General features: G+C 38.0%; 1 protein-coding gene across 1 annotated transcript; it reads right to left on the bottom strand.

Annotated features, from left to right (window-relative positions):
• Positions 1 to 4,287: 4,287 nt before the first annotated feature.
• Positions 4,288 to 10,433, bottom strand: LOC124115301 (terminal nucleotidyltransferase 5C-like). The gene is made up of 2 exons (XM_046476226.2): positions 9,011 to 10,433; positions 4,288 to 7,860 (listed from the first exon to the last, which is right to left on the bottom strand). The coding sequence occupies exon 1, from the start codon at positions 10,269 to 10,271 to the stop codon at positions 9,042 to 9,044; it is 1,230 nt and encodes a 409-aa protein (XP_046332182.1). The 5' UTR covers positions 10,272 to 10,433; the 3' UTR covers positions 4,288 to 7,860; positions 9,011 to 9,041.
• Positions 10,434 to 15,002: the final 4,569 nt, after the last annotated feature.

Consider the following 15,002-nt stretch of genomic DNA (forward strand, 5'->3'; position numbering starts at 1 on the left):
TCCAAGATTATTGCACTTGTGTGTGTGTGTGTGTGTGTGTGTGTGTGTGTGTGTGTGTGGCTGCTTGTACTAGTTCGGACTGATGCCGATTTATAGTGCTAGCCCACTGAGATACCATGCCGCAGTTTCACATAAATACCCCACTCGGACACAGTATACTGACTCCGAGCCAACCAGTCCTTGTTTTAGCCCCTTAATGCCGAGCGCCAGACAGGGTAACAACAAGTACTATCTTTTAACGTCTTTTGGAATGACGCGGCCAGGGATCGAACCCGGAACCTTCCGCTCTCCGGGCAGACGCTCTCCCACTAGACCATGGAGGCGGTCTTTAGTCCACTAGTGCTTATGATGATAACATATAGCAAAACACTAAAAAATGGCAAATTTCTACTAGTCCTTGTTTGTTTGTATGTTTGTTTGTTGTTTAACGCCACACTCAGCAATATTCCAGTTATATGACGGCGGTCTGTAAATAATTGAGTCTGGACCAGACAATCCAGTGATCGATAGCATGAGCATTGATCCAGGCAACTGGGGTACAATGACATGCATTAACCAAGTCAGTGAGTCTGACCACCAGATCCTGTTTTAACAAGCACAGTCGCCTTTTATGGGGAGCATGGGTTGCTGAAGACCTATCCTACCCCGGATCTTCACGGGTCACTGGTCCTTATGATACCTTAACTATTGGGCAGTTTGGCAAGGACTATGGGACTAGTACCAATTTCTAATGCTGTAGATCACTGTACTCATATGTATAGCATATGGACATAGTGTTCCATTTGAGGTCTTTAGATCTTTAAATGGAATTAGAGTTAGTTGCTTGGAGAGTAATGTCAAGATGATGAATATTCACATATTCAAATTAATTTTTGTTTAATTGCACATTTCAGATATAAGATTTTTAAGAAAACAATAACTTTATTAATTTTTCATGGTCATTGGCTATCTATGTACACAGTTTCGATATATTGTTCATATAATTACTTTATTTCCTGTTTTGAAACCAATGATCATGCTGTGTGCAGCTGATTCTATACCAAGATACTGACTGCAATAGTGTCCTATATGCTCACCTCCCAGCTTGACTGCAACAGGGATGACAGCTGTTACCAGAATGTCATAGCTGGTCCTAACGACATTCTGTTCGCACCCACACAAGCCTCTAGTTTACATGTGAAAACACACTGTTTCCTCGAAAGGACCTCCAGTTAAAGAATTCAAATGATGAGTTGGGTTGATATGTTGAATCAGAATCATTATGTTTCTGATAAGTGCTATTACTATAAACCATATCTCTGATTACTTCACAAGGGACAGAGTTTTTAGTTTACGAGAAGTCAGCGAGCATATCAAACTAAGCATTGATTGGAGCTGGCCATCTTAAATATTGTTGTCCATGGTTTTCAGATTGAGTATGACAAATGTTAAAATCTTAATTTTCTATTAACAGATTAAATATTAAATCAAGCATAAATAAATGGTGGTATATTTTTTTATGCTAAGGCTAGTAACACTTCAGAGTTTGTTTGTTTGTTTGTTTGTTTGTTTGAACATGTTTTTTCTCTTGATGATTGTAGTAGGCATGAGTACGGAAGCCTTTTTGGGCCATTTATTTTTCTGTTTTTTTTATTGAAATTTCAAGATACTTAGTTGAAATTTCAAGATACTAAGTTGAAATTGCATTATACTGAGTTGAAATTTCAAGATACTAAGTTGAAATTTGAAGATCCTAAGTTGAAATTTCAAGATACTAAGGTGAAATTTCAAGTTGTCACCTTTAAATTTCAACTTATTATCTTGAAATTTCAAGATGATTATCTTGAAATTTCAACTTAGTATGTATATCTTAAAACTTAAACATAACTTCTATAAATTTCAAGTTAGTATCTTGAAATTTCAATATAAAAAACCGAAAAAAACAAATGGCCCCAAAAGGCTTCCGTACATGAATGTTGATATAGTCAACAATTGAAATTACTAGTCAAAAAGAAATTTTACTTAACACAGGCAGTTTTTCTTGGCTTGCATCATGCCAGCATGTCAAGATGCAGCTATAAGAAAAGTGTTGGACTATTACAAGGTTAATTGAATGCATGTATCACTTGAAATAAAAGCAAAAAATCAACATTACAAATTAGCTTGTATTCACTTAAACATATTACAAAATTACTTTTTGCTTTTTCCAAATGTAGGTTGGAATAGTCTGTAAAACCTAAAATTAAATTGTTCTGGCCTTAAACTGAATCTGGTGATTGTAATTTATTCCCAGTCAACCATGACCACCTCTGATGTTTCACTTCTTGTGTCTTTGCCCAGAACATCCATTAAACAGGTGGGGACGTTGGCCTAATGGTGGTAGAGAAAATATATTCTGTTGCCTCAGTGGCAACTGGGAATAAATGTTAAGTGTTCTGTAAGTTTATCTGAACATGTATTGCATACATAGATATCGCACATGAGTGTCTTTATCAAATACATCAACACAAGTTATAAATGTTAAAGAGTGTTGATATATTAGGTATCAACACAAAATCAGGTGAGATTCTATTTATCATCCCCAAATCACCTTTTTCTGTTTGTTAACAGTAATAACCAGTGTCTTCAGTACAAAGTTCTGATAATTGGCTCCAGCGGCAGAGATTAGTAACATCATTTGATTTTGACCTCATTGTAACTGATGACATCACAATGATCTGCAATCACTTCATAGTGGTGGAAGTCCATTGTAGGGATATCTCCAGGAGATATTACTTGACCTCACCCAAACGGTATCTCCTTCAGAAGCCAGTTTCAGATGATAAATACAATGTGGGAGTGTGCTGATGTACGATGTCACAATGTATTTTATAATACCAATATTTAGTATTATTTACTAACCAATTCATGTTGTAGATCTTTAAAGAAATTATTTCATTTGAAACCTGCAGCAATAACAAGTATCAAAGTTTGAGCTATTTATAATGCAAATCAGCAATATTCAAGCCATATTACAGCATCTTGTAAATAATGGAGTACCAGTGACTGAAAGCTTGAGCAATGATCCTGCTGTCAGGGTACAATGACATACAATCAGCCATGAAGAGCCTGACCTATCATTCCTCATAGATGGGCTCTTACCACAAGTATGAGGTCCTGGGCCTCATCACCCCTGGAATCCCCACAGGGTTCCTGTGTGTGTTCCGGATGTTGTGTTTGTGCCAAACTGGTTGCAGTTCTGACAGTTGTCCGATAGTCTCGGCTTCTTTTTAACAGTATCGGTCCCTGAGATCTCTAAAAGGGGCCATTCGAAGTAAGTCATCATGTAAATGATATCCTGTTAGATTTCTTCTTACCGAAACACAACATCTGTCCAAAGTCAAGATATTGGTTGATAGACCAAAGAATCAAGATTCCTTAATCAGGACAAATTTACATCTGTATTACGGCCGGACTTTCATGCTTTTATATCAAAGACTGAATACAGTGTATGGGCTTAACTCAGCCTCAACCATTCACTGATGCATCACAATTCTGAAAATTGTGAAGTCATGCACTGATCAAAAAACATTATGCACATAAGGATATGTCATAAAACAATGAAACTAGTAATATTCTCGGATGATATTCATGATTTCTCAAAAAGCAACAGCTGCTTGATGATCTTCAATGGCTCCTTAACATAAATAATTTCATGTACCGCGGTACATCTTCCCCAGGCAAGAGAGTTAACTGACTATAAAAGTCCAGTTTCCACCCTTGCCGAACTAGGCTCGTATTATGGAGTTACATTTTGGCTGGACTAACGAGTCTATGCATAGTCCAATCAAAATCGCACACCAAAATCGAAATCCGGTTGTGCAGATTTCGGCCGATTGCAGGATTTGCAAAGCATGTGCACCACCAACTCGTTGTCAGCAGATATTTTCCAAATCTTTCAATGTAAGACCCGTATTATCACAATAAAGATCTTGATTATCGATCAGATCGTCCTGACCATGCTGACTGGGCGCCACCATTTTGTGTGAAGCAAACGCAAGTGATACGAGTGGTGGAATCTGATTGGTCCATAGGAGAGGCTTAGAAGGGACATAGCTGGTAATAGCCACTGGTGGCGCTACAATCGAGCCCAGTAATACCAGCCTAGTTCGGCAAGGGTGGAAACTGGACTTTTATAGTCAGTTAACTCTCTTGCCTCGGGAAGATGACCACGGTATTGTATTATGACATACATCATGATACATTGTAAAACAACAAAGTAGGTGTATCACTATAGTGTACTTAAATAAAAGAAACAAATACAAGCAATTGGATCAAAATATTTTATTCTGGAATTTCTTTGAAATATACAGAGTAATATATTTCAACTGTAGGTATGACACAATAGAATAAACAATGAAACTGCACCTTGCTTATCACTGCAGACAACTGACAGTTCATGTTGTAGGTGCACGCCTGCACCAGTTATAGCCGCTGCATTTTACTTTCACTGCCAAGACAAAATACTTTGGCATAAGCTCTTTTGATCACAAAAATATATTTCATTTGCAACATTAATGAAATGACAAATGAATAATTCAAAAGAATAAACTGGGTCCCCTTCAAGTAATGAAATGACCATAATGATTACTTTTCATGCGTTTCTAGTATCTATACAATTGATCTGTCACATGGTGACGGTAGAAGCAAAACCAGAATGTCAACTGATTCTCAGAACTAGAACAAACTTTAAACAATAACTCAGAATAATTACACAGCAATAGAAGCTGTTAATATTGTCAGAAGGTTTAACAAATTTGGGCATAAAATGAAAGCTTACCTACAACTTCATGTTTTGGAAAAATCAAAATAAAGAGTTACTTATCCAAAAAGGTCAAATAACCAAGAAGGTGATTTGGCATTCTGTCATGTTCATCTCAAATAATTTCATTCCCCATATACTGAATAACAAAAACACAATGGGTAATCATGGTATTGAAACACACAAAAATTCCAATCACATTTTCATTAATTCATCAACCAGGTGTGAGACCAGAAAATTTTGACTGAATGTGGCCTTCGTCAAAATGTCCTCACACACTTTTTCAAACGTGTACTTATCAGCCTGTTTGCTAATTCCTTTACCATTATACAGATCAACTTACATGCAAGGTAAACACATGTTCACTTGAAATTAGCAACATCCTAACAACTGATCATCTATTATCTCATTGCAAGGGTAGTTGTCTTGTCTCGTCTCTAAAAGACTTGTGCGAAGTACAGTCATGACAATTTCATAATAATGGTGGAAACATTAAGCCATGGATGAGGCAACATTCAGATCTGTTCATGCTGTGCATCACATTTCATGTCATTGTCATGGTCTTTGTATATTAGCAGAACCATGAAACTTGAAAACTATGATAAGTATGCCTAGCAATGACAAGGAAAGGGGCAGAAACCGAACAGGATTAACAGAAAAGTGTTGTCTAACCCAGAACAAATGTAGCTCGCATAATTTGCAGGGAGTAATTCATTATGACTTGGAGATGTTACTCTTTAAAGTTACATTAAAGTGCAAATCACAATAATAGTACTGATACCACTACTGAACCAATACTGTCTAGTTGTCTGAACATGTTGAACTGGTATAATTGTCATAGATTCTATTACAGGCCATAAGTTGTAAAGCTCACTAGATTGAAAGAAATTTTACCATAAAGGGGTTTCAGAAAAGTAGGTGCAAAATAATTCCTTTCAACAACCATACTGATAATACAATAAGATCTTTCCCACAGACTGGTAAGTAAATAAAAACTTCTCACATTAACATTAGTCATTCACATTTAACCCTTGCAATATGCATGAACACCAATGGGTTTGACGTTATTTTAATCTTAATCTTCTCAAAAATACAGAATTTATGGGTTCTTTTTCAATTAAAACTTTTCAGACAAGTTTGTAACCTGAAGATACGTTCAAAGGACTGAACCATATTTATAACACTAAATAGCAAGCTCCCTTACTGATACGTCTATTAATTTGCAATAGTTTTCAAAACCAATTTTAAGCATTAGCAGTTCAGTCCTTGGTCCACTTTTGCCCTAACACATGTGAGAGACATATCTCATGTTATATGCAAATGTAGGTCAACCATTAACAGGATCAATTTCCCAACTGTGTACATACTCTACACAAGGACCTACAAGCGAGGAGGCATAGAAGACTCACAGCTTGTTTGTGGTACACAGTTATGTGAGCACAAGCACATAATAGGTTACATGTCTCCTATACTGAAGAATAGACGTGTTTCTTTACTGTACAATCTTATCGTTATTCACGTCAATATTTAAAAAGAAAACTCAAAATTTTGGGCCCCATAAGTCTTTGACATACTCCAACAATCTAAAAGGACCAATTAATATTATTAAACAAGTCCAGAACCTTCAATATGTGCCAATATAGGATAAACAACTTGGTTGGAATCTACCCCTTGTTAAAAGCTATCTTATGAGTTACGAAAGATTCTTAAAACATTTCAGAGACTGTTCGTCAAAACTATTGCACAAGGGGAAAGTTTCTTTTAATTAACTGAAAAAAATTCATTTCTCCACTTAATCAAATTTGAAACTGTGATGGAAAACAACATAAATGGTACTTAACCTAATTTCAATACATCTATATTAATCAAATTTTCACAGGAACATACTGATGTCACTCATGTATAAATAATAATATAAAGGCTCTGGATGAACGTGAATAACATGAGACCGGATTAAAGGCGCTTAAGTTTATCATAACCAAACTGGGTTCCAGCACTGCACATCTGCGAGACATATACTAACATAACTCAAGAGAATAAGCTGGCTAGGATAATGAATGACAGGAGGAAGATAACACAATGCACTGAACTCCTGACATATGCCTGCATGCATGCTGAGAGAGTATGCGTACCTAAATATGTATGTACTCGGCAGATGTAGGTTGCATGACCTGTTTGCAATCTGGAGTAATGTGATAGCTGTTGACCTAACTTTTACCTTATCGTTTACTTTAGAAACTATTTAACAGTGTCTGCCATATATTCAATATAAGACACTTATCAGCTCATGATTCATCTTCAGCACACAGTAAAGACCCATAGAAAGTTAATCTTATCAATGCTGGTCCGTCAAATACAGATATAAACTAATCTTGTCTTTCAATTTGTCCTCTAGTCATTTGTTGTAGCTAGCATTCAAAACGTAAAAGGTCCTGGGGCCCTTGGTGTCTTCTTCAATGGTATTTGAACCTATGGACCTCTTAATTTTTTAAAACTTTTAACACTAAGGTTTTGACAAGGACTCCCGACTTTCATATTTTATTTGAACACTGGAAGCCATAACCTCATCTAATATCTATATATAAAATAATCTTATTATATAACTGGAAATATTTTTGACACATAATAAATTGTAACAGATTCTTAACATAACTTATGCATGTAAAGTTATTTGACGATAGTTCTTTCCAATATGCTCACTCTTAACAAATGATAATTACCCTATTACTGGGTTCAAAGAGACATCTAACTCCCTGCTACAATAATGAAGAATACTATGGTGCATAAGATGACTTATCACAAATAACATCACTATACATTTTTCATAATATTATCCCCAACAAGAATATGATGATTACACTGAACTGGAGCATTTTAAGTGGGTCAAGACTCCTACTAGTTATCAACTTGTGTAGCATTGTTAGTCCAAACCTTTGCACCAAAGTCCTTTCCTGGGTTCACACACTTAATTTGAATAAGTACTTCTTGATACACTGAACAGCTAACAAATTATAACTTGTGAACTATAAATTTCAACAATTAACTGTTATTGCACTCACCATTTTGACACAACATCTAAACTGAAATGGTAAACAAATTAACAATTTCAAATTTCTCAATTCAACAGAACTGCATTTCTTCAAAATACATAGAATGAAGTATATTCGTTAGTATTTCTCTACAGGATAGGTCTATTCAATGACTTTGCTGAGGTATAGTGTTGAGATTCAGTGACATTTCATCCTTTATACAACTAGTCTTGTGAGACAGTAAAGAAAATATTGTCTTCATAATCTACAACAAACATTTATAAAACAATCACTCCCTTACATTAGTGATCCCATGTAACAGATATAATCTGCTAACAAATCAATGACGACATCGCTATTAGAGAAAAAAATGTATGAAAGACTAGAGCATAACAAGTCAGACATTTTCATTTCTCATAAAATTGACCGAAGTTTGGCAATGAAACTACAGGAAAATATTTAGTTCAGTTGTCAGCGGACAAGCAAAGCTGTAATATGTTTTGGTCTTTTACTTCATGTAGCTTTGCAGGTTAAATATAGTTCAGTTACAGGATGAAGGGAGCACTAACAATTATGTCGAAGTAAGACATAGGCATCACAGATTTTTTTGATTAACGTATTATATATATATACACACTGTATTATGACTAAATAACCTGTAGGCTGCAAGTTAATAGTCTAAATTCATATTGATACAAAATATGAGATGTATCTAGTTTTGATCTCAAATATTGAGCACTTGTTTAAAAAAATAGAGTGCAATCTGAAGAAGACTAGGCTAGATAAAGCAACAAAGTAATAACATATTTATAGAATAGATATTCTGATTTGAGAACAAATGATTTTGTACATGGAACAATAAGAGAACTTTCAGTCCACTTGCACACATCCAGTCTGTTGCAAAAATATGTTCCTCATGTAAGGCTAATGCTGGTCTATTTCCCAGTTCATAACTCAAGCCACTTTTATTATCACATCCTGGGTCCAAAGTATGAAGACGTGATGCTTCAAACGCTGCCACTGATATGAAAGAAAATGACACAGTTTCATCCAATTGAAAGAAAGATATATCCATTCACACGGAGCAAATGTTGGAAACAAAATAAGTAACCCCCAACCAATGCATATTGCCCTGAAATGAACTGGAAAAATATGATCACAGAAAATTGGAATATTGTCAAAAAGGATGGTAGCCTCTCACCATTTGAAGCCGAGATCATGATGTGTTCTGACTATGAACACTGCAAATAAGGGGGACAGTAGGGACATGTATTGGTCCCAATCTGGTAGGCAGATGAAGGGGAATAGGTGTAGTTGTAATACTGGCTGCCTGGAGTTGTGGTAGGTGCACTGAATGGGCCATAGAACACCTGATCGATCACAAGATTGTTCAGCTGGTCCAACTGTTGGAGTTCAATACATTTCTGTGAACTTTTCTGTTCTTGTTCCACGTAAACTTGACAGGCAAGTTGATGGATCAGATTGAGTGTCTGTCTCCTTTCATGACCCATAAGACAGATGGTACTCTCATCCACCACACGATACAATGTCATCAGATATTCATACTTGTACTCTTCATCCTCACTGAAATGATTTGTAAGGTAAGCTTCAAGCTTTTGTCTCTGCTGGTTAATACCACTGAAATCAATGAAGAATCTTGAGCACATGTACCTTTCCATGGTCCTTATATCCACATCCTCAGCAGGGTTGAATCCCCGCACTAACAAATTGCAGTATTTCAACAAACCACCACCACGAATTTCCTCTGGGTTTCGTGTAGCTATTTGTTTCTTTGTCAAGTGAAACCATGCCTCACAGAAATCTCCATACAGACTTTCTGCCACAACAGTTGGGTAGAAGTGCTCACTCATTGGTGTCGCAGAGACATCATAGAAGGTCAACAAGCTCTCCAAAATGATCTGAAAAGAATCAACGCTGAACTCGAACTGACGTTTCATCTTATCCACGAATTTGAGTTCCACGTTTTTCCCCTTGTTGTTTGACAGCGAAATTAAACTCCACCGGTCCCCGTGTTCATTACACACTTTCACCATCTTCTGCACATAGGCTTCCTTTAAGCTGCAGCTACTCATTTTTTCTTTACTTACACCATCTGGGAGGAAATCCAGCAGGCAGCCAAGCACACAGTTCTTGATTTTCTGCAACTCGTTGTGGTTTGACAGGTCCACTCCGAAAATCAGATCCAAGTCGTTGTACGATTGAATCTCGTCCGTTCCAAGGATGTAACTGGCAGCACCACCATTCAAACGTATGTCACGTATTATGACCCCTTCACTTTTCAATTTATCACGGACAATTACAACCAAATCTTTCAATTTCAATTCCAGAGTAGGGAAATTTCCGCGACCGTGAATAGGAACCACATCTTCCATAACCTCGTGAAGTCGAATAACTTGTTCATGACACAAAACTTGGAAGCGATTGGAACACATGTTTGCCATACCAGGTCTTGTCAGTTCAATAGTAGTTTGGTATTCCTGCAAGAAGAAGAGACAGTTTGAATATGACAATCCTACTCACTGACAACCGCCTGTAAACACACACACTCTCAACCGGCGGCAGACGTCAAACTGCAGTCTAGGCACATTAGCTGCTGTTACGTACTACCACAGTAGGACTACTCACATAGCATATTCATACGCCTAATTCCAGCTGTTTTACAAATTCTCACATGATTTCTTATTTTGTAAACATATTTGAATATATGTTCACAAGTTTAATGTTACAAGTATGATCCACGTGAGCGAACATTATTTCTAACGGCAATCATTAGATATTTTAAAAGAACTACTTTTTCTCCGCGGACTCAGAGTAGTGAAGAAGGCTCACAGATGATTTAGCTATTTTTAGATCCAACTCGCTTGCTCGTGGTGTTGAAATGTCAAACGTAGAGTATGCGTTTTCTTATTGCAAATACATTCATTAGTTTAGATGTACATTTCTAACTTCCAATGATAGTATATTTAATATTTCTCGTGACATCTTTCAAACTTCAGTAAGCGGTTGACAGCTGTCAGGCGGCGACACAAGGGAGACAACTGCGTCTAAGCCTATGGAACAGACATTCTCGTTTCTATTTTCAGTTGTGTTTATCGGTTAAATAATGTCTGAATAAATTTGGTTGGTTCCAGAATGTATTTTCTAATAAGTCAATCAATTCATATCCGAGCCAATTTAACTTAAAACCTTAAATTAATTCTTGAACCATCTTAATCACTCTACCCAAATTAACACTGTGCCAAGTTATACTCACACTCGTAATGATTTAGCAACACGTGACCCAGGCCGTAGCTTGGACAAGACAAAACATTCTAAAACACTATCCTTTTTTATCCATGGTTATATATACTCTCATTACGGAAGACAAGAAAGCGATTTTCCGAAAATATAATTAGATATATTAAGTACGCAATCCTTTGACAATGACATAATTTCAAAAGCTGATCGATTTATCAATTATTGTCTTCCGTCTTACGCAACACAGCGTAATTTATACATTATGTGACAACTTAACCAAACCTATTAAGACAGTTTATAGAAATCCAAAAGACTATTTCAGTGTCAGAATGGAAAACCAGAAGTTCAAATTTGTCGCATGTCGGAACATCGACACGCCCACTCCAATAGCCATATATTGTTATTTATTCACAGCTATTGTTTATTGAAAGTACCCGGTTTTAACACACACCGCTTTTGTTTTCTATGTTATTAAGTGGAAAGTTTGTGTTGGTTCAATCGTTTGATAGCTTTATTAGTATAACCACGTCCAAAGTAGCAATCGGAGCTGTCTTTTCTCACCGTAGCGTTTGAGGGTTACATTACACAGTCTGAGATGAGTCTCGGTTGTTTCAGGGGACTGAATACCACGGTTGTGTCTCGCGTGGATGTATAGTAACCATGTTAGGTAAACACAGATCAGTTACATCCAAGTGGATTGGGATCAATTATTTAGTGATCAATGTTTAAATCAATATTTATCAGGGTTACGGATGTACACGATACTTGTCTCTGTAGCTATTCGTGTACAATCAACACGTCATAGTTGAATCTATAGTTGTTAGGTTGAATATAATTATACAATGATCCCTTTGACATGACGATGATGGTGCTTCTTCTTCTTCTTCTTCTTCTTCTTACTACTACTACTACTACTACTACTACTAGAATAATTTAGAATAGGTCTTCAGCAACCCATGCTAAACATGAAAGGCGTCTATGCTTGTCGTAAGAAGCGACTATAACGGGATCGGGTGGACAGGCTCGCAGACTTGGTTGATGCATGTCATCGTTTTCCCAATTGCGTGGATTGATGCTGATGATGTCAATCACTGGATTGTCTGGTCCAGACTCGATTTTTTTACAGACCGCCGTCATATATTGCTGAGTGCGGCGTTAGACAACAAACTACTACTACCAGAGACCATATAATCTATTATATGGTCTCTGCTACTACGACGACTACTACTACTACTACTACTACTACTACTACTGACGACAATGACGCAGTCAATGAACGATCATCTAATGAATGTTCTGTGCCCCGTTCTTATGATTGGTCCCGCATCATGAACATCGTCCCACGCAGTGACCGACATACATCCTCGCCTACGCCATCCATCAGTGTACAGGGTGTTGACCACTGCCGCGAACACAGGCCAATCTGCGCAGCGCGGGGACTGAGCGAGTGACTGCCCCGTGTGTCGGAGGGTCAGCCCGAGCCTTGCTTGTCTGCAGCATCATATACTGGAGGAATCCTGACGTAAACACTTCAATCATGGTCTCTGTCAGTGTCGCCTCACGAACCCATCCATATCATTACTGATGGAGGAGGCAAGGAAACCCATTGCAATGATGGCAGATGCTGTTTACTCGTTTGTGAAAAATGTTCACATTTATAAAACCTGGGTGAAAGTTTAAAACCTGGTCAATTACTTCATTGCCAAAGTGTCTTGCCATTGCCAAAGTGGTACGGATGACGGAATGACTCCTTGAAGGGTAGCCTAGTGATTAAAGCGTTCGCTCGTCACGCCGAAGACTCGGGTTCGATTCCCCACATGGGTACAATGTGAGAAACCATACTCACTCACTCACAATCTGTTCCGTTATTTCCCCCTTTCAGCATACAATGTAACATTGCTTCAATTCAATGGGAGCGTGGTTATGTTTTTAAAAAAAGAATGCAATAACCTAAACAACAATCTTGAATCGAAAACGTGACTCTTATATTGAATAGCCATCATAACGGCTTTCTCAGGAACACCGTATAAAGATGTTTACGTACACCTAGTCAAGCCTTATATACCGGTTACAACCAATGTAGATACTTATCTGATCACTTGTATGTTTCCAATCAATGGATAATGAGTGATAGAAAGATAGAGCCCTGGGCGTTATTGTGATACACCCTAATCACAACTCCTTGAATATACATAGCGTTCAGTGTATTCTTTAAGCGATTTCACGGATGAGCCGCTTGGTCAACAATCCTCTCAACGCTGTACCAACACTCAGCACTGGAGCGGGTCGTGGAAGGCGTGTTGTGCGCAGCCAGGCGTGGCTAAGGCTTCGCTCCTTAAAGGTTGATAGATGTTACTTAATCTATAGGCCAATAGGTGTAATAAATTTTCACCTATGTAATATTATGCCCTGTGAAGGAAACAGTCGGCACAGCGTCCTATGGGCGTATAGACGGACCGTCAGCTTGGATCATGGGGCAATGTCCGCTAAATGGTTGACAGTGTAGGCTTCAAGTAAAAGATGAAAATATATGGCAATTCGTATGAAATTTTGAGGTGTACAAGTTGGTAGCATATAGTCACGTCGAAGACAGATCGTGTATATTACATTAATTGATTACAAACGATAGCGGCTGATTTGACCAGCTGTATCTATAAATGCTCACTGAGAAAAAAACCCTGCTAACTTACAAACATATTCGGACATATTAAACTCTATGAGAAAGTCACGAGCAACACAACTGTTCTGTGGCGTTATCAGAGGTGAGGTGAAATTGGGTTTAACGTCGCGTCCAAGATTATTGCACTTATATAGCGACATAGCGTTTGTGTGGCTGCTTGTACTAGTCCGGACTGATGCCGATTTATAGTGCTAGCTCACTGAGATACAATGCCGCAGTTTAACATGAATACCCCACTCAGACACAGTATACTGACTCCGAGCCGACCAGTCCTTGTTTAAGCCCCTTAATGCCGAGCGCCAGACAGGGTAACAACAAGTACCATCTTTTAACGTCTTTTGGTATGACGCGGCCGGGGATCGAACCCCGGACCTTCCGCTCTCCGGACGGACGCTCTACCACTAGACCACGAATGCAGTCGTGGCGTTATCAGAAGAAACCGGGGATGTTTGGAACACGATTTGTTACTAGGGGTAGTAAACGACGTCTTACACGACCCTGAAGGTAGTGGACGTATATTGTTCTCCCATACCGCGACATGGGGTATAGAGTGAGTGAGTGAGTGAGTTTTGTTTTACGCCGCTGTTAGCAATATTCAAGCAATATCACGGCGGGAGACACCAGAAATGAGCTTCACACATTGTACTCATATGGGGAATCGAACCCGGGTCTTCGGCGTGACGAGCAAACGCTATAACCTTTAGGCTACCCCACCGCCCCTGAGGTATATAGGTTTCCATTTCCTCAACGGAAAAGACTGGTCCAGACTATAGAGTTAGTTAGGGTTAACGGCGCTTTGAAACGTATTCCTGTTATAATATGGCGTCAGTTGCATACTACCACCGTCACGTATGGGCGGAATATTGCGGCGTCAAATAAAATAACAAACAAATAAACCCGTCACACTATGGAGTTTGCTGCGTGTATATCTGCCTCGTTCACTGTCATTCCTAACTGGATTTTTCGCCAACAAAAACACAAACCAGATTTACTGACAGCTACGACATACATACATGTATATACTAAACTATTTAATGTTAATTTTACACAGATCCTTATTATTTTTAAACCCTCACAAACTATGAAGTGACAAGAAGACAAAATAACTCCCAGCGGGTCGCAACGGTTCTTACAAACACGGCGACGTAGCTGTATTTCATTAGGACGGACTATTTAATATATGTATCAAACTGGCAGACTATTGATTGACGTGTCACAATGCCACAACACTTCAAGGCAGTGCCCCTTTGTAAGT

The sequence above is a fragment of the Haliotis rufescens genome, unplaced genomic scaffold, assembly GCF_023055435.1.
Source record: "Haliotis rufescens isolate VD_foot unplaced genomic scaffold, xgHalRufe1.0.p SCAF_5, whole genome shotgun sequence".
In the NCBI taxonomy this organism is placed as follows: Eukaryota; Metazoa; Mollusca; class Gastropoda; order Lepetellida; family Haliotidae; genus Haliotis; species Haliotis rufescens.

Excerpts from the sequence above, each read along its gene's own strand:
- LOC124115301 (XM_046476226.2), bottom strand. The coding sequence starts at position 10,271 with ATGGCAAACATGTGTTCCAATCGCTTCCAAGTTTTGTGTCATGAACAA.